Here is a 24,612-nt window from a genome sequence, read left to right as displayed (position 1 = left end):
ATGGCAATAACTGTTCATCAACGGTAAGATGAGAACTGAGATAATAGTGTTTTAATAGACAATTACTTACGAACATTTTAATCACGTTTCGTAAAGGTGCCAGTTTGTCAGCTTGTCTAAGGTGTTCCCGAGTACCTTTTTGATCAAAACGTTTCCAGCTGGTGATTTGCGAAAACCTCGTCCATGGCATTGTTGCAGAATATAGCGGTCTCTTAAATGAATGGTTATCTTGTCAAAGCATTTCTACAGACTCTCGATTACTTTTCAGAGCATTAACGTAGATCAACAGTTCAATACAGCTGTAAAAATTTTAATTTTGTCAACGTCTTTCTAAACTATCGTCTTTATAACTTGACTGTTTTTCTCTCTATCTCTCCAATATCCATGTTTTTATCATCGCCACTAAAATCGCCGGTAATCGCATCCCTTTCTTCTATGATGGTTTCTATGTTTTTCTCCATTTCTGGGGTACCATCAATGGGTTCCGCATCTACGTTGACTATAAATCGTTTTCTTCAATGATATAACAGGTAATAATTCTTACATGAACAGTTCTTTAATATCCAGTACCTTTAATGGTAAACATCAAATAGTAAATTAAATGGGATGTAGTCTAGCTCCCTTTTGTAAAAGAATTGTATATGTGCACCCTGACTAATTCTTAATGAGCTATTGCGACAGTTGACTACTAGTCTATCTAAAACTAGTTCTTTTCAGAACTATATGACAAGAAGCATTGTATTAAGCCTCCGAATATGCCAATTAAATATAGAGGCACTTGGCAGATCAAAGTGTAAGCTACTTGACGTGAACTAAAACGTGAAACATATCATCATATATATGGCTGTATAACCTACATTCGCAGCAACATAAAAATGCCCATCTGGTGGACACCACTACTAATGAAAAAATTCAAATCAATACAGTAAAAATCTAAGAACTCACAATTGTTAATATACACCAGCCACCCGAAATACAATGGCTCCGTGAAGTACTGCCTTATCTTTACCATACGGCAGTTATTTATGCGAGATTTTAATAGCCATCACACGTTGTGAAAATATTACAGCAATGATGGAAATGGCAAAGCACTTGTAGAGTGAGCAGACGAAAACAACTTTAGTCTAATATTTGACGCAGTAGACGAGGGAGATTTAGATCCACAGCGTGGAAAATGAAATACAACCCAGACCTCTGTTTCTTAACCCAAAACTCTTAAAATCAACTTATCCATATATCAAGAAAATCCCTAAAGAATTTCCTACACAGCCAACATCGACCAATAATATATGAAGTAGGTATCCAGATTCTAATATTCCGATTCATTCATAGACTAAGACTGAACTTTCAGAAGGCAGACTGGCTACAAATCTTTTTCTTATTCTTCACGTGTCATATCAGAGTTATCCGACGTTGGCGATCACCATTGTGAATGCTTCTTAATCTTCTGCCACATGGAATAATTATCCTGCATTTGATATATCAGTTTACTGCGATATTTTTAAATTCTTTACTAAACTTCATGAAATTATAAGATGGGTGCTAGCTACACCTGAACTCTACGATAATTTATAGACGCGGTAATATTAACTGTAAAAAAAGTATACCAAGATTTTACTACAAAGAGTATATCTCGGACTGGAATAATGACCTTAAAGAACTTTACAATGAGTAGATAGACCCAGACATAGCTAATGACCTACTACAAACGTTTATTGAAGATTGAAAAGGTAAATGGATAAAAACAACGGAGAAAATAGACTTTAAAAGGTCCATTAGTCCACCAATATCAGAGCCGACCTAAAAATCTAGGGGAAAGTGGTCCGTCCGTTTGAAAACCCCACTGTTTATTTTGCGACCAAACAGATAGCAAAATAGTGACCCTATCTAAAACTCCACGTGATAAAGAACACCCAAAATATATAAAAAAGAAACTCACTAATTTACACAAAACAGTACGACATAACTCAAAACTCTTCCACGAATTCACCACTGAAGAAATAACGTCAACCGTCTGAGACATAAAATCTGGCAAGGCGGTTGGTTTTGACAACATATATCCTGAGTTCCTACTAAAATGCTGCCAAAGGACAAGGAAATTGTTGGCTGTGTTCTACTTAAAGATCTTAATAACTGAAAATATACCAAAAACTTTTAAACAGAGCAACACAATTGCTATATTAAAAATTAACCCCACGATAAAGTTGAATACTATCATCCCAACACTTCATAGCTGCTGATAAATCATTTAAACTACTTATCTTAACCATAATAAACTTACAATTTCTTAAAAATATCCTACACAAACAAGCAGGTTTCATACATAATCGAAGCTGCGCAGAACAGACCCTAAGTCTAACTACACATAGAGAAGCGAGTTTCCAAAAGCATTAAAAGACGGCTGTAGTTTTTGTGGATTTGACAGCTGTCTACGCCACAATATAGAATATGGGACTTCTATATAAGCTAATCAAACTAATTTTATGCCAAAGAACATTTAAACTAATAAACAGCATGCTCTCTTATCGATACGTCTAGGTAATTCACGATAATGGCATAAGAGAAAAAATTAAATAATGGATTACCCCAAGGGATCACTACTAGTTCCGATGTTTATCAACTTACCGGACCTATCTGACACTTTTGCAAAAAGTTTGGCTACGCTGACGACTTAGTCAGCAGTTTGAAATTACTCAAAACATGTTAACAAACGATCTCAACAAATTATGTGCATATTTCACAAAATGGCGCCTGATACCCACTTTAAATACAACTGAGGTAAACTGTTTTCATTTTAATAACCAAAAGGCAAAGCAAGAATTATATAACTTATGCCTTTCAAAAGAAGTTACACCATCTCAGTGGAATAAAGCTGTTATAGTAGTCATGCATAAAAAGGGATATATAACAGATCTAAAGAACTATAGACCTATCAGCTTGTTATCTCACGTTTATAAGTTGTTTATGAAGATAATAACTAATAGGTTGACATCAAAACTACACTTTTATCAACCTTGCGAGCAAGCAGGATATAGAGCTGGATACGGAACAAATGATCATTTGCAAACCATTAAGTCGTTGATTGAAAAAACCATTGAATATAGTAGACCCCTGATACTTGTCTTTGTCGACTTTGAAAAAGCATTTGATACGGTCAATCAAAGTGAAATGCTCCAAGCTCTAACACAGTGTAGAATAGATCACCGATACATATACCTCATCAGATACATCTATCAGCATGTTACAGCCTGTGTAAGACTCAATGAAGATACACTGGGACCTTTCGTATTGAAAGAGGCGTTCGGCAAGGAGAAAACATTTCTCCTAAATTATTTAAAACTTTGCTAGAATACGCTTGTAAAACAATATATTGGAACGAAAAGGGCATCAATATAGATGGAAAATTTTAAAATAACCTTAAATTTGCAGATGATATCGTTCTTATTGCAGACAGCTTGTAACGTTATAAACGTCACATCTTTATTAATTTATATTTTAATACTTATTTCATTTTAATTTGTTTATTTATTTATTAATTTCTTTATCTTCAGTTTAATTCTTACTATTTTTATTTATAAAAGTAGTTGGCGCCCTATGTTTTTTCTTTTCTTCCTCTGTCTTTATTTTCTCTCTCTTTCTGTCCCGTAGAATAAATATTCGTCCTCTCTCTGTTTGTTCGGCAGACTATTCTGTTCCGTGTTGACAGACAAGCTAGTTTCATGATATCTATAGCAACATCCTATGACATCTGTGCTAACTTCATTCAGTCTCCCACTTTCTGTCAAAACAACTTTTCTGTAGTGGGATTATTTTTTGCCTCTTTTTGAAATTTATAAAAGAAGGCAAAAATTATTATAAGACTCATTTTTATGGTCTACAAATTCTCTTGGGTCTATTGGTTTATTGGACATTTTATTGGATTCATTGAATTTATTGGAAATATTGGTTTATCAACAACTTAATTGACCAGATCGAATTGATTGACCACATTCAATTTTACTAATCAGGACATACAGCCACGTGTGATTGCAGCTCTCCAGAAGCCACAACTTCTAATTGGAGGACCCAACAGCTAGAACACACAAGCAGCCCATCGAAGCAATAAGTAACACTTATTAAATGTTAAGCTTTGGCAGGGTTAATTATTGTTTTTTATTCATTTAAATAAATATGTTTGGTTAAAATTTGTCTTATTTGCTATCAACTGAGAACTCAGGTTCAATCCCTAGTTTAAGACAAGACGAACTCACCCTTGAGATACTGAGCTAGGCAAGGTATAGACGATAAGCTCCCATGGTTGATTGAGGTATTATTTTTACAATAGTACTTCAATTCTCTTTGGTAGTCTTATCGTTACAAGCTTTGATCAGGCACAGATAATACTCCAAGAACCCCATACTGCCATAGGGGCAGTATGGGGTTCTTGGAGTATAAGGTCATAAAATAAATTTTTCAAAAACACAATTTATGAGAAATTAAGTCCACAATAAAAACATCTCAGTAGAAGACAAAGATATTGAGCCATTTGACTCCTATAAATACTTGGACCATGAGATCAGAATAAGTCGAGACAACCAAACAATCGACCTGAAAAGAAGAATAAACCTCGCTTGAGCTGCATTTGGATAGATGAAGGATATTTTTAGGTCTAAGATTCCAATGTGTCTAAAAAGAAAAGTAATTAATCAGTGTATTTTGCCAGTGATGACCTACGGCGCAGAAACCCTAACACTCACAAGAACAACAGTGAGTAAACTACAAGTAGCGGAAAGGGCAATGGAGAGAATAATGTTAGGGATTTATCTACGTGATAGAATTCCCAATGCTACTATACGCAAAAGATCAGTAGTAGCAGACGTTATTGAAAGGATAACACTAAAGTGGAAGTGGGCAGGTTATGTAGCAAGATCAGTTGATGACCGGTGGACAAAAAGAATTTTGGAATGGATACCCCGAATACAAGCTAACAAAAATAGAGGTCGACCCCCAACGAGATGGACAGATGACATAAAAAGAGTGACTACAAATTGGATTCAGATGGCGCAAAATCGGACTAAGTGTAAAAGCATGCGAGAGGCAGTGGACGTTAGAGGCTAGTTGATGAAAGCAAGAATTGGAGGTCAAAATGGGGAACGTAACACTACCCTACCAACCTTAGCCGAAATATCTAGGAGCTACCTTAGATAGGACTCTGTCGTTTAAGAAACATGTACCAATAACTACACAAAGATAAGTACTGAACATAACCCTATTTAAGTCTAAGTTTGTCTACTCTGTGGCAAGGTACTGTGCACCGGCCTGACGAAATAGTCACCATGTGAAGATAGTGGATATGCAGCTTAATACAGCAATTAGCATAGTTAGCGGCTGTATTAAGACTACTCCACTATATTACTTTCCCATCCTCAGCCATAGACCTCCACCTGTTCTACGAAGACAAAATGCCTTGATAAAAGAGTATTCAAAAATAAATAATAATTTACGGCTCCCAATCCATGAACATATCCTGAGTTTAGCAGCAAACCGACTTGCATCCACAAAAGTAACAGCCTAACAGCTAACAGAAAATTATTTCAATCTTATCTGCAGATAGTGCACGCTGTGGATTCAAGAAGCTTCACCTTAAGTATCCAACCTTGTTGACCCAGTCAAAAAGCCTGATAGCTTCAACCAACCACGAAACATATGAAAGAGACTTAATCAAATTAAGACGTGACATACAGTATGCGCACACAACCTAATGGTTTGCCTCCAGCTGCAACTGTGTTGCTCCAGATCAAACCATCCAACACAGAGTGGAGGCATGTGAGTTGAGGAAGAATTGAGGAACACCCAAAATACACCTTCAAGCCTTGACTGAATAGCTAAACTTGATTTAAAGATATAACCTTTCATGTTTAATTATATTTATCTTGTATTTTATTTTATGTGTTCGTTTTTATAAACGCTTATATTTGTATTATAAATTCTGTACATAACATTAACAACTATCATTGTGTTTATTTTATGGATTAAGAAATAAGCTTTACGCTAAATAAATAAATAAATCGTAAACAACAACAATTTTATTGGAAGATACGTTTATTTTATTGTTTCGATTTCCGCTTTGAAAATCGTGTTTACGAATAGATCACGTTATATTTTTTAAGTCTTCTCTAAAGTAATATAAAAATGAATTACTAATTAGTTTGAAAATAAATAAGAAATAGTAATAATAAGTAATACTCACTTTCTCCATACTGGTCGCTTGTGCATACTCCTCCGGGCTTTGCACTGAATTACCTCTACCCGTCGTCATGGATTTCCTTAGTCGTAACTTGTTGACGTGAAACGCCGAGCCGTAACAGTACATTAGGATCATTGTTGTGGGAAAGTAAAAGCCGCATGCAACTAATATTCTTGTGGAGGCGCGACTGTAAAATGGTTCACAAGCCACCATCCCAGTAGGATTGAAATAGAAACCGCCATGGGGTAATACCAAGATTGAGAACAACGTTACCGACATGATCCATGTCATGCTGATGAGCGCCACGCAACCCTGGAATAAATTATTGTTTGGTAGTATACAGGTAAAATAGTGAAAATTAAAAATTATATATATACACTATATATATATATATATATATATATATATATATATATATATATATATATATATATATATTGTTTTGCTTCTACTTCTTTCTTTATGTATTGGTTTAAAAAAATTATACTTATATTTATTTTGAATTAATAATCAACGAAAAAAAATTTTTTTGGGCTAGCTCAAATTGGTAAATAATCTCAGGGTTTTATGTCATACAATCACAGAAATGCAAAACCAATACTCAGAGGAAGCTCATAGATAAATACAATTCAGAAAAAAATATAACCGCATATAAAAAAAATGTTTCTGCCAAAGAATTAAACACAAATTTTAATGAAGGCATAAATTGCAAAAAAACAAACTATGAAAATAGGAAGTAATTAAATATAAAAAAGCATATAAAAAAAATACCGCAAGTTATTTTAAAATAGAAAGTTACCCAGTATAGATACAATAATGAATTATGGTTTTAAGAAATCATTTAAAAATATTACAAAATTGTTTATGTAAAAGTTCCTGTCAAAATACACTGAAACAGAAGTCCTCGCAACAGAAAATATTGTTAGAAAAGAAATAAAGAGGTATATCTAAATACCTTGGAACAGTTTTTATTTACGATGTCGGATACTATTATGTGAGTACTTACAACTGCTATCACTTGTCACTAAATTTAATTTTAACTTTTCAAAAAATATTACTTTGTACTTGTTACTTTTACGGATGCCTACAAGGCTTATTGTTAACGGAGACCGACACTTTTTTGCTCTGCAGTATTAAAAATATAATACAATACACTGCAACATAATTCAATATAATAATACAATAAAATGTAAAATGCAATATTCATAAATATTTAAAAATGACAATATACAGTAAAATCCAAATAAAGTTGGGTGTACGTAATTCTATTGTATGTGTGGCTACAGTTCTGTAGAAAAGTGTATGTTACTTTAGTTTGCTAAACAATCACTTCTAAAAATAACCCGATCAATAAAAAACTTTTGTAACAAAATAATTTATATACAATATAGCTTTTTTGGATTTAGACGTCCCTCATTGTAAAATTTTGTGTTGAAATGTTCATGAAGAAACCACCCATTAATGACGGAGTATTAGTCACTACCAGAAATATTGTCATGTTGCCGCGTCGTTTGTTGAGGTTTCAATGAGTGTTCTGTGACTTTTGTACTCGTGGTATCATCGTTTTATGGTATCATTCGAGGTTATCTTGTGAAAAATATTTAAGTATTTGTCAAAATGCCCAAACAGCTGAATAGTCGATGCAAAGAACTTGTGGCTTCATTAGTTAACTATTTTAAAGAAGTAAGGAATAATAATAGCCCTATGTTACCCTTAAACGCTGTGCAAGAGGTAATATTCGAATAAAATATCATTACTTTACTTTACAAAAATTTGTATTATTTTAGCGTGTAGCTGCTGCTTTAAAAATCAGTGTAAGAAAAGTAAGCAGCATATGTCAAATGCAAAAAAGGTGAACAGTTCGAGTCACCAAAGAAAAAGCGTTGCACTAATAAACGAGTAACAAATACAAAAACTTTAAATACAAGCTCTATTCGTGATACCATTTACAATATGTACCAGAGAAGTAAGTATAACAAATAAACACTTAACATAATTTTATTTCTGTATGCTTTTAGAACAGCACGTAACGGTTTTATTCATTGTGGTATCAACTGAAAGATAAAGAATTATTTAATGGTAGTACCACTTCTTTAAAAAGATTGCTCAAAGAACTTGGTTTGAGTTAATGAAGGATAATCCACGACGAGGACTTATGGAATTAACTTATGGACCTAACGTTGTTTGTAAAGGAGTACAATTCTTGAGAACTTATAAAGAAGCGAAGGATGAAGGTATATACCAATTCCTGTTTCTCGATGAAACTTGGATATTTCAAAATGGGATCATTGGTCATTCTTGGCAAAATGAAAATATAAAAAGTGTTAAAACCACTAAAACGGATGGCAAAAGGTTTGTTGTATTAACATAAGTTGTTATATGAACATTTAAATGATATCATTGCAGATATATTATTATCCAAGCTGGAAATGAAACCGGATTTATAGAGGGTGCTGATTCAATATTTTGTTCAAAAACTCAACTTAGTGATTTTCATGGGGAAATGAACCAGGCAAATTTCTTCAAATGGGTTGAATAACAGTTGCTACAAAACTTAGAGAATCCTTCTCTAATTGTACTTGATAATGCACCTTCTCACCGTATGTTACTGCATAAAAATCCGAATACAGGATGGTCAAAAAGTGCTATTGAGGAGTGGTTGATAGAAAAAAACATTCCCTATTCCCATAGGATGTTCAAAACAGAACTGTTGCGCATCGTTTCTCAGTTAATATACAGATATCATCTTACATATAAATGTCATTTATTTTAAACATTTTTTTTAGAAACAAACCACAAAACCAAGTATATAGTGGATGATATGGCAGAACGGTATGGACACAAAGTTTTACGTCTTCCTCCTTACCATTGTATCTTTAACCCTATTGAATTAATTTGGGGCATAGCAACAAATTATTACAGTAGGCACATTGGTAAAGATGGTAACAGCGCTAACAACTGCCTAAACATGTGGCATGAGGCACTTTACATGATTACTCCTGATATGTGGAAAAACTCTATCAATCATACTGAAAGAGAAATATTTAAATAGTTTGAGAGAGAAAGAATATTTGATGATCAAGAAATTAATCCAATTGTAATAAATGTTAATAGTGGAGAGAGTGACACTAATGTGGAATGAGATTCAGAAAATGTTTAGTTCGTTGATGTTTTTTTTAATATCATGTTTTGTCTTTGAAAATACGTTCATTATTAAAAAATATTTTATTTTATTGCTTGTGGTTTTATTTTGATTATATTTATTGTTTGGTAACTCAGTAATAACCTTACAACTTCCATGGTGGAATTCCTTACTTTGTGAAATCTATTCATGAATGTAATTACCAAACAACAAATGAAAAAAAAACACTCGTTTTCAAATTCCATTTAATATAGTGTGAAATTTGCTACCTTTACCTTTTTTGTTTAGTTTAGTTCTTTTTTGTCAATTTTCATACTTGATGAACTTTGTAACAACGCTGCAAATGTTCACAATGATGACGTGAACGCAACTTTATTTTTCTTTCACTGTACATAACTTACTTACGCATATGTTTAATTTACCATGATAATATTATTAATAAGAAAATAATAATAATATTAATAAATAATAAATATATTTACAAAAGGAACATTTTTATTCTCGAGAGAGAAAGAGAGAGAAAATATGTCTTCTGTCTCTCTCTTACCTATATCTTACATATGTAATGATTTTGCAGATTCACTCCTGTACAAATTTCCAACGTCGAACGCGCGTATAGAAGTATAACTTCAAAAAATAATTATGAAAAATAAAAATAAAAAACCAACAACTCGGATTATGTTGTAAATTTTCATTTTATTTTAAAATTTTGCATTTTTTCGTATATTACATATATTTAATAAGATGAACATGGGGTTTTTAAATATTTTAAAAATAAAAAAAGAAATTCGTATTGGGATTCGAAGTCACATATACCAGTGTATGAATAAAACACGCAAAAAATTTGCCCATTAAACATAACAGTAATGTATTTCAAAATTGACAGTTTTCGGTTATACATTCCCGAGAGAGAAAAAGAGAGAAAATATATCTTCTGTCTCTCTCTTACCTATATCTTACATATGTAATGATTTTGCCGATTCACTCCAGTACAAATTTCCAACGTCAAACGCGCGTATAGAAGTATAGCTTCAAAAATTTTTTAAACAAAAGGCATGGAAGTTAACTTAATTTTAAAAGACACCAAAAATATTAAAAAAGCAACTTTTGACAGATAGGGCTCGACTATTGCGAAAAGAAAAACAAAAATTAATATGGCTTCCTATATATGGAAATCAGGTTTTGTAAGAAAAATCAACTGAATAAAAAAGTTACTCGTTAAAGCAGGACAGAATAGAAAAAGTCAAATTTTTATAAATCTGGAATAAAAAGGAAGGTTGAAAATATATAGGTACAGATGACCATTGACCACGAAATTATATTGGGGAGCCCAGAATTAGGTGAATGTTAATGAAATGTTACGTGATATGAAAGCCTCTCTTGGCTAACTCTTGTTTTTTCCGACCCCGAGTGGCTATTAGGGTAATCCGAGGGCGGACGGGTCACTATAATTCTGTCTACTACACTCTACTACTCTTCTCTCGACTAAGGGAGTAAACCCTAACAGAAAATCCTTGGTCCTCCTGGTAGGGGGTTGGGACGTAGGGCCTGCTCCTCTACACCCGTGAAAAACTTACTGCAAAAAATTCTAAAATCCAGCCTTGGAATACGGACGGGAAAAAACGAAGACGACGTAGCAAACGAACAAGGACTTTGAATATAAATACATGTAATATCCAAGGGTGGAGAACCAAGTCAGACGAAGTCATGGCAGAAGTAAAGAAAATAAAATCAGATATCACGGTTCTTACCGAAACAAAGAAAAAAGGCTAAGGTAGTGAAGACATAGGAGGTTTTATACATATTTATAGTGGAGTAGAGAAAGACAAAAGAGCACAAGCAGGGATATCAATATTGATTAAAAAAAGACTTAAAAGGAAACCTGAAAAGCTGGGAGCAGATCAATGAGAGAATTATTAGAGTATCTATTACGTGGAAAGGGCATGACATCGAGATCATTGAAATATATGCTCCGTCAGAAAATGCATCAAAATCAGCTAAACAAATATTCTACGAAACTTTATCGGAACTCATTGAAAATATAAATAACCACAAAGAAATTGTGTTGTTGGGAGATTTTAACGCTTGGACAGAAACAAAAACAAATGACAAAGTCGTAGGAAAATATGGTGACGCTAAAACAAATGAAAATGGGTAACACTTAATCTGAAAATTCTAAACGGATTCTACCAACATAAAAACATACATAAGTACACCTGGGTTCAACCAACGAGAAACACAAAGTCAATTATAGATTATGTCATCACAAAACAAGAAACACACATACAAGTTGAAGACATAAGAGTATTAAGAGGACCGGAGTGCGGAACTGACCACTATATGGTAAGATCAAAATGTTACCTACAATATCGACCTCGGCTACTAAATCAAAATGACAACCAACTAGCTCAATCAAAACCCCTGGAAACGAATCTACCTCAATACAATATTGATGCACTGCAAAACGACTAGACATCATTCTTATAAAAGCTGCGACTCAGCCAAAAATTGGCAAACCTGATCTACTCCTCAGCCCAGAATACCTATAAAGAGATAATCAATAAAATCAATGAAGTAGCTTACGAAGCGCTCGGCACAATCCAAAAGAACAAAAAGAATACTCCATTGTGGTGGACAAATGACATCGCCAATGCAGTACACAATAAGAAACAAGTATATCAAAAGTGGCTACAAACAAATGATCCAGATGATAGACGAACATATGCAAGATCAAACAGAGAAGTAAAAAATTTAGTAACTAAAGCAAAAAATATTTCCTGGGAAAGTAAATGCGAAGAACTCAACAAATATATAGGGTCAACAAGATCAAGAGAAGCATGGAAAATGGTAAAAAATCTGAGAACAAACAGAAAAGAAACGAGTAGAATAGATTTAATAGAAGAAAGATCTTGGATCAAACACTACTCACAACTTTTGACTGAAACAAGACCTCATTTCACGAACATCAGTACAACAACATATGAACTAGAACTCAGTGAAGACGATGAAATAACAGTACAGGAAGTCGAGAATGCAATACAAACTCTAAAAAATCTAAAAGTCATCAGATCTAAAAAGTTATGCGGACCACAAGGTATACCAAATGAATTATTAAAACATAGCCCACAAGTATTACGGGAATTACTGGCGTATGTCTTCACCTTATTCTATAATGGACACGACTTACCATGGGAGTGGACAAAAGCACATAATAACAACATCTACAAAAAAGGAGATAGAAAGAATTGTTCAAACTACAGGGGGCTAAGTGTCATAAATTCACTCTCAAGACTGTATGGAAAAATAATAAACAACAAAATTGAAAAAGAGATGACAGATGTTTAAGAATAGAATGACTTTCGTGCAGGCAGATCCTGTATGGACAGTATATTCTCTCTAAAGCAAGTTATCGAGAAAAGATTAGCCCACAACCTTTCAACTCATATAGTCTTTATAGATCTGACAAAGGCATACGATAGTGTACCACTTTCAACGCTTTGAGTAGCAATGGAAAAACAAGGAATAAGCTAACAAAAAATTCAAGCAGTACAACAGCTCTACAAAAATATGACGGCAAACATTCAAACTGAATATAGAATAACTAGAGAAATTCCTATTAGTAAGGGCCTAAAGCAAGGCTGCTGCATAGCACCTACACTCTTCAAAATATATCTAAATGAGGCACTCTCAGTGTGGAGAAGAAAGTGCTGCAATATGGGCATCCCAATCGGAGATGATAGATTGTACACGATACACTTCGCTGACGACCAAGATATTCTAGCTGAAGACGAGAGTGATGTAGGCTACATGCTTAGAAAACTGGAAGATGAGTATACCAAATGGGGCCTCACAATTAATATACAAAAAACTGAGTACTTAGTTGTAGGAGAAAAACCAGAAAGCCTACACATCGAAACGGGAACTATAAAACCAAAAGACAATTTAAATACTTGGGAGTCCAAATAACATCAAAAGCAGGAAGTAGCGAAGAAATACACTCCAGGGTTGGTCAAGCAAGATCAGCCACCAGACAGCTACACGGACTATTATGAAATAAAAAAATAACAAAAGTAAATAAAAGAAGAATTTATAAAACAATAATAGAAAGTATTGGGCTGTACGTCACCGAACTCTGGGAAATAAACCAAAGAAACAAATCAAAAATTAAGGCCATGGAAATGAACTACTGGAGACGATGTTGCCAGCTTACTAGACTTGATAGGGTGAGAAACGAAGATATTCGGAGAGAAATGGAAATCGATCTAGACATAATAGACACAATCGAAGCCAAAAGACTTAACTGGTATAGACACCTTCAGAGAATGCCTGAAAATAGATGGCCAAAAAAAATAGAAGAATGGACTAGGCCAACTAGAAGAAAACGAGGTAGACCAAGACGATCCTGGAGAGACGATGTCGACGATGCAATGACCGCCAGAGATCTAACAACTGAAGATTGCTTCGACAGAAAACGCTGGAAATTGGGATGCGAGAAGCGGCGCCAGCTGTAGAAGACTCGCTTGTTATATATTATGTATAGATATCTTTTTTCCACTGCTGGGTCCTTACTTGACCCGATCTATACCAATGTGGGAGATTTTCATAATACCATACTTGACACCAATGAACTCCACCTTGATGAGTTATCCACATCTGAGTCTCTTTCTAGATATTGCTCATTACTCTATTTTCCACAGGCTACAGAGAAACTTACTAAATTGTTTAAACCCCTATCTACTAAAATAGGCATCACAAATTGCAAAACAGTTGAAAATATCTTTTCACGGACTAAAACACCTTTAGATATTTCGGAGAAATCAAATAGTGTATACAACATTCTATGCAAAGACTGTCATTTGAAGTATATTGGTCGAACAAAAAGAACCCTTAAAGGGTGTGTTATATCTCATAAAAGCGATATCAGGTGCAACAAGAACTTTTGTGCTCTTAGTACCCACTCTATCTCTCTTAACCACTAAATCGACTTTGAGAATATTAAATCTCTAGGAACTGAGGATAATTTCTATAAGAGATCCTTCTTGGAAATGTGTCACATATTAAGGGAAAAAAACTTCATGAACAGACGTACAGACATCGATAACCTCACCATCATTCATCACTCCTTACTGTGGAATAATCTTTAAACTCCTAGTTAAATGTTATAATTCATAAACTTAACTTATGTACACTCAAATCCGATCAAGACATGATCGGTTTTTATCCTCTATGAGTAAAAAGTACATAGCTACTATCGGTTCTACTCCGATATTTTTAAATTCAATCCCTTATATTCATTTCAACGAGAACTTCAGTCATCTTAACACATTACATCCGATGTAAAATCTGTTTCAAAAGGAACCTCATGGTGAGTTAAATAATTTCATATCACGTTACATTTCATTAACATTCACCTAATTCTAGGTTCCCGAACACAATTTCATGGTCAATAGTCATCTGTACCTATATATTTTCAACTTTCCTTTTTAATCCAGATTTATAAAAATTTGACTTTTTCTATTTTGTCCTGCTTTAACGAGTAACTTTTTTATCCAGTTAGTTTTTCTTACAAAACCTGATTTCCATATATAGGAAGCCATATTAATTTTTGTTTTTCTTTTCGCAATAGTCAAGCCTTATCTGTCAAATGTTGCTTTTTTAATATCTTTGGTGTCTTTAAAAATAAAGTTAACTTCCATGCTTTTTGTTTAAAATTTTTTTGAAGCTATACTTTTATACGCGCGCTCCACGTTTAAAATTTGTATGGGAGTGAATCTGTGAAATCATTACATATGTAAGATAATGAGTAAGAGATAGACAGAAGATATATTTTCTCTCTCTTCCTCTCTCGAATATAAAAATGTTCCTTTTGTATATATAATTTAATATTGTATATATTATATAAAGATATATGTACATATAATATTATACATATAATAAAATATTTATTAATATTATTATTTATGTGATGTTTTGTATTATTTATTAAATGTTCATAATTATATTAGTCTTTTGTATTTCAAAATAATAATCTGAATAAATCACTGTATGATCCAGAACTGTCAATTTTGAAATATCTGTGTGTCATGTCCTCGGTAGTATAGTAGTCAGTATGTATCTCCGCCTGTCACGCGGGAGACCGGGGTTCGATTCCCAGTCGGGGAGGACTTTTTTATTTTTATTTTTTAATGGTATACTTATATGGTATACAGCCAAATACAGGAACGTAGATTCCTTGTGGATTTTTTAAATACTTATGGATATTGCATTTTAATTTGTATTGTATTATTATATGGAATTATGTTGCACTGTATTGTAGTGTATTTTTTATGTATATTATGTTGCACTGTATTGTAGTGTATTTTTTTATGTATATTATTGTCATTTTTAAATACTTATGAATATTGCAGTTTAATTTGTATTGTATTATTATATTAATAACAAAATAAACAATGAATTTTACTGCAGAGTATGTGTAAAAAAAATTTTGCATTCAACTCCTTTCATACATATATGAAAATAAAATTATACATTTTCACAAAATATTGATTCAATCCTTCATTGTTAGTAAGTTGTTATTAATTCTGTTTTTCTTTCTGCTATGTCTTACCTATAGAATTACATATGTAATGATTGTGCAGATTAAATTCCAAATAAATTTGTAACGGCGAATGCGTGTATAGAAGTGTAACTTCCACCGGCAGTCCCACTGGACTGCCTCATCCGTTTTTATTTTAATTGTGTATTTAAGCTCCAATTAAAACAAGTTATTTTTTCTCCTTTTTTCCGTTTCGTTATATTTACATTAGCCATTGAATAGAAATAGTATATCATATTATATTGTTATTTTTCTGACTTTTTGTCAGCTTTGTCCATAAAATTGTACAATTTTCAGTGACAATAAAGCATATTTCTATTTTATTTCATTCTATTTAATTAGGAAAACTTCACAAATAATGAATAATTTTTTTTAAGTAATACATTGACATTGTTATTTTAAGTAATGGCAATATCAATCCTTTAAGAAAATATAACCTTTTAAAAACCCAAATTTTTCCTCGATGATATATCTAAGGAAAAGGAAAGTCAAGACCCACAGAGTTCTAGAAACATTAGGGATGATTTATAAAAACGATAATTTGAACTGCGTTGGTATTTCAAGGGTTATCATGATACTTTGTAAGGGTGGAAAGGTTCTTAGCGTAAAAAATGAAAGACGTCCATCACAGTGAAAAAAAAATTGTAAAACTTTTCGGACCTAATGTTGTTGAAAATTTAATACAAAGTTGGTAATTTCTTGCAAGTTTGCAGATATTGTTTTGGTATTTTATTTTATAGTCAATTTATGTTCTGTTCTTACGTTTTTCCTATTATTTCGTCCAATAATGATATAAAGTGTATCTCTGTCAATTCTAGTTCCTAACTACTTTCAGAACTTATATTGCCAAATTTTTAGGTAATTGAAATAAGGCACATGTTTATGATTTACATGATATTTTAGAAACATACCACAATCCAACAGCCATTTTGGTGCCAAAATAGTAAGAACTACATTTAAATATTTTTAATGCTCTGATTTTAAAATTACTTTTCTTTTTTTCGTTGCAACTTTAGTTTTTATGATAGCTTTAGAGTCAAGCTAAAACTGTCATTAGAAATCCCAACACCTATATTAATCTTTCGGTAATCTTTCGGTTAATTCAAAACTTATAGTATACAATAATAGACAGATCTAGGATCCATATAAGGTTGAATGCTCGGATAAATGAACATTGCTGAATGCTCCTATAAATAGTTGCTCTCAAACTAACACCCTAATTATTATAGACAGGTTTGAGTGTGAGATCTGGATTATTCAATCTACTTAAAAATATTCTATATAAATTTATATTTCATCAGTGACCTCCTATAGTAGTGTCAGTTGGACCTTTGGTCAATACTTAGTTTCATAGAACTTTTTAAAGGTGCAGATCACATATCTATGATTGTGACTGCTCATCCAAGCTGTCATTTGTCACATGTCACCCTAACATTTCCGTTAGATCGTGAGCCATTCTGTCTCCGGCTTCTGTACGCAATGTAGCTATTTTTCAATAATTTTAAAGTGTTTGTTTGTCCTTGTGTAGTGTAGTGTATTGTACAATTATATGTTTATGACATTTTATTCTTGTCGGATAGGCCGCAATTGACGAAGTAAGTCTATAAACGTTAATCACATAAAAACTTTTATCAACCATAAACTTCGAGTTTTTATCGAAGTTAATCAATTTCTTTAGTTAAAAAAAACGTTTTTTGGCTTATTCCAGATGGCCCTGATGATGATCTAGGGATCAAAAGTACTTGGTCAAGATTAAATTAAACTGTGCTCGATATATGCCTTTTATTTGATCAAAGATCTAGGATAATTTCCCATATGCTCTATGTTGGTACTGGTGATGCCGCTGGCCGACGTCGGAGTAGGATATGGGAAAGAAACTTTGGTAAAGAGATGTGAGAATGGGTCTAGGACATAATTTCTTCTAGGTATCAGGAGATTGGGAGATAATTATGGCTCACGTGAGCAGCGTCGCATCACTGGAGTAGATCTATCTTCTACCGGGAACGAAAGAGAGTATCTACCCGCTCCCCATGAAAATTACTACTACATTATTTTTCACAGGATTATCAGTATAGCTGAGAAACTATATGATGGCCTCGAGTACAGGCGTATCTTAAATAAGACAGGGGTGCAAAAATCTCCCGCTTGGCTAAATTTATTATCGAAATGAGTTATAAAATAAGCACACGGAATGTGCGAAGTTTATATATGGCCGGAAAAATACATGCTTCAATAAATGAGACGGGAAAATTGCATAATATCAATTCTAAGTATTGGTAAAATGAGACGTCCCGGATCTGGACAATGCAATGTGGATAATCATAAAGTGTATTATTCAAAAGAAGACAGAAATTGTCATCATAATGGTGTAGGGTTCATAGTCGCAAGGGAGATTAGCAAATTGAATTTAAACGCGAAACCAAGAATAATAAATTTAATATAAGTGTATGAACCGACAGCAGAAAGTGAAGTAAAAGAGCTTGAAAAGTTGAACGTAGATTATTAATCGTAAACAGAGCAAATAACACCAAATTTTTCGAATTTCGAAGTGGTATTTGGCAAATTTCGAAGTGGTAGACAAATTTGTATATCTGGGCTCTCTGATAACCAACAATGGCGATTGACCGAACAATAACAAGAAATACTAAGCTCATTTTGGCCAATGCCCTTATTTTCCACATTGCTACATACGCAACTGAAACGTGAACTCTCAAAAAAAATCGATACAAATAAGATGGAAGCCTTCATATGTAGGTATGTGGGTATATTGGAGAATTCTACCCGAGTCCTGGACAGAACATAGAACCAACCTGTCAATTCTGGAAGAGCTTCATATAAAAGACAAGCTATTAAAAAACCTAAACCAAGCGTATCTAATTTACTTCGGAACATAGCTAGAAGAACGGGGACCATGGAACTATTGGTAGTAAAACAATATTATTTAAATCTAATGGACAAAAAACGCAAATTTAAAAATTTAAACGTCAAAATATATTAGTTAACAAGAATATATAAGGAGATACGTACTAACAAGCTGCAAAAGGAACATACTTGGAAAACAATGTTTGGATATTAAAGACTTATACGGAAACAATGATGCATTTAATACGTATAAAAAAAATAAAAGAAGTAACAGGTCAATTGAAAAAACGTACAAATAACATTGTTAATAGAGACAGTAACTTGATTATCACTGACATGGATAACATAGATACAAAGATATAAAGAATATATTGAAGAACTGTTTAATGATGAATGGCCCGATCTTGAAATTACAGGAGTAGTGAAAGGAACTGACATAATTATGTGCAAAATTGTACGTACAATAAGATTAGCAAAGAACAAAAAAGGTATCAAATACCGAGTAAAGTAATAAAGCTCTTTAAAAGTTCGGGTAAAACATCTCTACGTCTTTTTATTAAAATTTATGAAACTGGTTATATACCAACGGATTGGCTATTGTCGACTTTTTAGCCCAGGGAAATAAGCATTTTTTCATGACACTCGTCTGGCCAGGCAAACGACAGTTGTTTTGAGTAGTATGGACCTCTATTACAAAAACTTATATGTTTCCTGCAGTCGATTTTTTGGACTTAATTAGTTATTAACAAATTAAGGTCAAAAAACGAAAAATTTTTGGTTTTTTCGTCTATCAGCAAAAAATGAAGCATTTTAAACAAATTTTACAAGAGAAGAGACTTTAAAGTCGTATAAAAACCTTCAAAATGGCCTTTTCTAAATGTTTCTATCATTATTTGTTGCTTAGAAAATTGCAAAATAGGTCAAAAATTTCGGTTTTTTATAAATGTTAATAACTTTTTTGAAAATAAACTTATAACATTTATATTTTATGGAATGCTGTGCCTTATAGTGATTAAAATATGGTCAAAATTTCAAAGTGATCGGTAAAATAGTTTAAAAGTTATTTAATTTGTTTATCCCAAGTCAGAACATTATATAGTTTTAGTAATTGTAAGGGTAGTTTCTAAAAGAAGAAGACTTGTTCTCTTATTAACATTAAAAAAAATTTCAAAAATTAATTTTAAATATTGCAAAATAATTTTGCAAAAACATCTCGCTTTTTTGCTTATAAACAATTAGAATAACTTTAGAATAACTAAGTTTGAATTTTTTCACAAATTTAACAGCAAAAAAAATTTTCCTAAAATAATTTGGGTCAAAGTTAGCCTCTTTTTTTATTTAATTCATAGCAGCTTTGTTTATAACAATTAAGAAATCTTATTAGCGTTATTTACAAGTACATACTTTATAGTTTTATTGTACCAAATTAACGTGTTTTTTTGAATTTTGAAGAAACTCTTGATTTCTGAGTTTCTGAGGGGGGGTCAAATTTTCGGTTGGAGTGGAGCACACTGTATAACAAAACACCTATTATGAAACTTTTTGAGGTAATAGTATTAAATTTATATAAACTTTATATATGTATATAAATTTTATACCATTATACTCAAAAAGTTTTTACTTTATAGTAAGTTTTTAAAACTATGGTATACTGACAACCACTGAGAATTTCCCTTTTAAATTTTAAATATAATAAAACATTTTAAACTAAGTATTTTATTTGTAGCACATTTTCGTAGATAGTACTGAGAGTTTTATTCCAAAGTCCCATTTAAGTAATTTCCTGAATAACTTTTCAGTCTTTGTTTGGAAGCATATTGGCTTCTATTCGGCATCGGTTATCTTCAAGTAAAGATAATTTCAAAAGGGAAATTACCTCCGATATTTAAAATAGATTCCATTTTCTTTTAAAAAGATATTTCCCCGAGAAGCTTAACTTTCTATAATAATATGATGTGTTATTAAGAAAAGAAAAAGTGGCTTACTGGGTTAAGAAAATGTTAGGGATGATTGCGAACATCCGACATTTAGAAGACGTATATTTTTAGAAATACTATGTTGTAATATTATTGTTTGAAAGAGATTTTTAGGGTAATAAGGATATACGCCTTGTATCTTTATTTTTTTTTAAATGTAATTTATATTTTAGGCATATGCCTACGACATGTTGCAGTTTTTAGGAGAGGGAATCTAAATACATTGCATAACTTGGTATAAAGTTCATTTCAGATTTTGGAGAAGTGGAGTCGGAATATCTCCTTGAGATTCAGTTCAAGGAAGTCAAAAGTCGTAATCTTTATATGGAGGCGAATACTTTATTTGGAAATGAATTTGCTTAAAATTCCATTTAGCCAAATAATGCCAGTTCATACGTCAATAAAATATCTCTGGGAGTAGAGATAGAACATAAACTGTCATGGAAATCACATGTGGTAAACAGGACTTAGCGATGACATGGCATTTCTGATATAATGCAGAAGACTTATTATTAGGGCCTGGAGTATAAATCCAAAACAAACACGACGGATATATGAATCTATTGTCAGGTCTACGCTTTTGCACGGGTGTGATGTGAAGTGTGAATTAATAAAGTCAATTAGAAAGCTTGAAATTCCTTTAAAAAGTGCAAAAGTTGACTTGCTTTATTATCTAGGGGCCCTTGGTAGTACTTCCACACCGACCTTAGAGTTTTTCTTCTTCTTCTAGTGCCGTCTCCACTAATGGAGGTTGGCTATAACCATTGCAAATTTGTCTCTATATTTTGCTTTTTCTAAGAGCATCTGTGTGTTTAACCTGGTCCAGTCGCGAACGTTTTTTAGCCAGGAAATTTGTCGTCTACCAGGACCCCCTTTTGCTTGGATTTTACCGTTTATAATCAGCTGCAACAACTCGTACTTATCATTTCTAAGTATGTGCCCCAATCGCCTTTTAATGGTGGTCAAAAGTTCTCTGTTTCTTCCCATTCTGTGCAACACCATTTCGTTCGTAATATGATCGGTCCATGGTATATTCAAAATTAAGTGGATTCAGATTAAAGACGGACATGTGTAAAAAAATAAAAATTTAATTAGTAAGGGTTTCTTATACAATTGTCTCTGTTCTTTTCAACGGTGATAATAGTTTCCTTCCAACACGGACGCAAATACGTTATTTTCAACTTCACAGTTGAAGATCTGTTTCAAAAATGGACTCCTGCTATAAAGGTTTATTTCAAAATCGGACATCTCACCAACAGCCAACGAGAATGCTATATTGTGATCACATGACTGAGAAATCAACAATGGCCGCCATTGCTTTCAACTTGTCTGATGTAAATCGATTTATTTGTGTTTATCACTAGTGTAAACTATTTTTTTCGCATATTATTAGTTTACAAAGTTAATTCATGGAGTTAAATATATCTGTCAATCCAGGGAGGACGCGCAAGAGAAAGAGCGGTCCCGAAAAATGAAAAAAAAAACATCCCGAAACGACAAAGGTAAGTCTAATCATTGAACTCATTCATGTACTTAACATTGAATTGCTGTAACAAATTGTCAATAGGTGGGTGGAAGTTTGATATGTTAGAAGTTACTGTATATTATGTTCATTCGAGTTATGAATAGTTTTTAAGTGATATGATAATGTCTGATTTTAAAATATAAAGCTTAAAAGTTGGCTGTAAAAACATGACTAGCTTAGTACCACTTGCTAATGTTTTTCATAAAATATAGAGATTCCTGAATAGACTATTAATTAGCTAAATAAATTAACTAAAGTTTAATTAATTCCTCCTTTTGTATGTTCATGCAGATACTCAGCCAAAGGTCTTGCTCTGTACCCCACCTGTCATCACCGAGTTGGATACCAGTGCCAGCTTTTAACAATGCATGCTGTCATGGAGTTCCACAAAGCCTTTTACTCCATCCCAGAAAAAATCAAGCAAGATGCGTTCATTTTGAAATACTGTCGGGCTGGCCTACACAACTCCAAAAGAAAGAAGCTTGAGCCTATATAGTAGAAAACTACAATCTTCCAATATTCGGTTGTAAACCACGCTGGCAACAATCTCAACGTTTGCAGGGATGCTTTTCTCAAGGTGTTGCAGCCTATTACTAGGCATAGAACTATAGGAGTGTTCCGAGAAGAGAAAATTTAAGAACGGTGTATCTCATGTATCTCACGGTGTCCTAGTGGAAACACGAGGTGGAAACCACAAGGAAGTTAAGTTTGCTCCGAAAAGAGAAGAAGTAAAAAAGTTCATCTGTAGTTTTCAAGCTATTGAATTGCATTATTCACGACATCACTTATCACGTGTCTACCTACCATTAGACCTGAATATCGCCAAAATGTGGAAAATGTTCAATTATGATAAAGAAGAATCTGAGACTCTTCGAATCAGGCATATACTTATCGAATGCCCTTTTTATGCCAAAATACGCCAACAGCTCGATATCAGTACTCACTTCAAAAAGGTTCTAAACAGCACAGACCAAATCAACAAGGTTATCATATATATATATATATATATATATATATATATATATATATATATATATATATATATATATATATATATATATATATATATATATATATATATATATATATATATATATATATATATATATATATATATATATATAGTTAATATCCACGAGAATCAAAATTAATCGTTTTACTTCTACAATAATTTTATTTGAGTGTTTCTCAGTAGATTCAGAAGTTCTACTGGTTTAAAATGTATTAATCATGGAAAAAGTTATATTAAATTGTATGGTCTATTTTGAAAATTTTTAAACAATTGTTCTTTTTTTCTTAAAAACCATATTATATAAGTACAATAAATGTAAAAATGTAAAATAAGTGTACACAAATTGAAGTAATTCTTTTCAATGAATATTTCCGTTTTGACAAACTTCTGTAAACGTAAAAAATAATGGAGATATCACCGATTAAAATATATGTCTTGGTGTGAACACCCCCTGTTTTAAGTGCTTCAAACCTTAATTTTTCGAAATTGGAGGGTAGTTGGGCTTTCTAATAAATTAAGTCTTATAGCCCTTAAAATTATCTTTCAAATAGCTATATAAACATATATCAAAGCTTAAAAGTTAACTGTCTTATTGAAGAAAAACCATTGCTATTATTGGGAGATAATTTGTGCGTGAAATTTTTTTTAATATTGTAGTCATCTTTAAGGATGCTTTCTAGGGGTTAGAAACTTAAAAATCAATGGCACATTATTTTACAAGCAATGAATGAATTTTTATTGGTTTGAATTCATAAGTTAAGCATTTTATATTGTAAAAAATTATTTTCTAGCCTTATTTACATCATAAGCGGTGATTTATAAGGGTTGAAAATAGATCAAATTATCATTAAACATTTTATCTACCTTAATTCCCTCAAATTTTAATGCAAAAATTGATTAAACTCGTTTTTTGCTATTTTTTACATTTAGGGGTAGTTTTAACCCCTTAAAAACAAAAAGCGTACTTCGCCCATTAACTATATTAATCGATCATATACAAATTTTGCAAAGGAGTATAGGACAAGCTTTCATCCAAATTTTCAGCTAAATCCATGCAGTCTGACAGAATTGGGAGGTAAGGTCCCATTTTTCGCCCAAGTTACTGGACTAGTATTGAAAAATAAGAAATTTGGTTAAGAATCCTGCTCCTCTTTCGGCCCCAACAAACGGTTAAACCTCAAATATGTGACGAAACAATTAAAGCTATAGTAATAAAAATACCCGAAGGGGTAGTGGACAAAGGAGTAGGATGACAAAATATGTTATAAACAGAA

General features: G+C 32.5%; 1 protein-coding gene across 3 annotated transcripts in view; it reads right to left on the bottom strand.

The window, feature by feature from the left end:
- LOC140447820 (trace amine-associated receptor 1) overlaps positions 1-24,612 on the bottom strand; it is an 832,360-nt gene that overhangs the window by 147,355 nt on the left and 660,393 nt on the right. For all 3 annotated transcript variants that reach the window (XM_072540699.1, XM_072540701.1, XM_072540700.1), the window contains one exon: positions 6,230-6,538. In XM_072540699.1, the coding sequence (XP_072396800.1) occupies positions 6,230-6,538 (309 nt within the window). The remainder of the gene's footprint in view (positions 1-6,229; positions 6,539-24,612) is intronic.

The sequence above is a fragment of the Diabrotica undecimpunctata genome, chromosome 8 (genome assembly GCF_040954645.1).
Source record: "Diabrotica undecimpunctata isolate CICGRU chromosome 8, icDiaUnde3, whole genome shotgun sequence".
Classification (NCBI taxonomy): domain Eukaryota; kingdom Metazoa; phylum Arthropoda; class Insecta; order Coleoptera; family Chrysomelidae; genus Diabrotica; species Diabrotica undecimpunctata.
The sequence above is the reverse complement of the archived record's forward strand: the minus strand, read 5'-3'. Positions and strand labels throughout refer to the sequence as shown.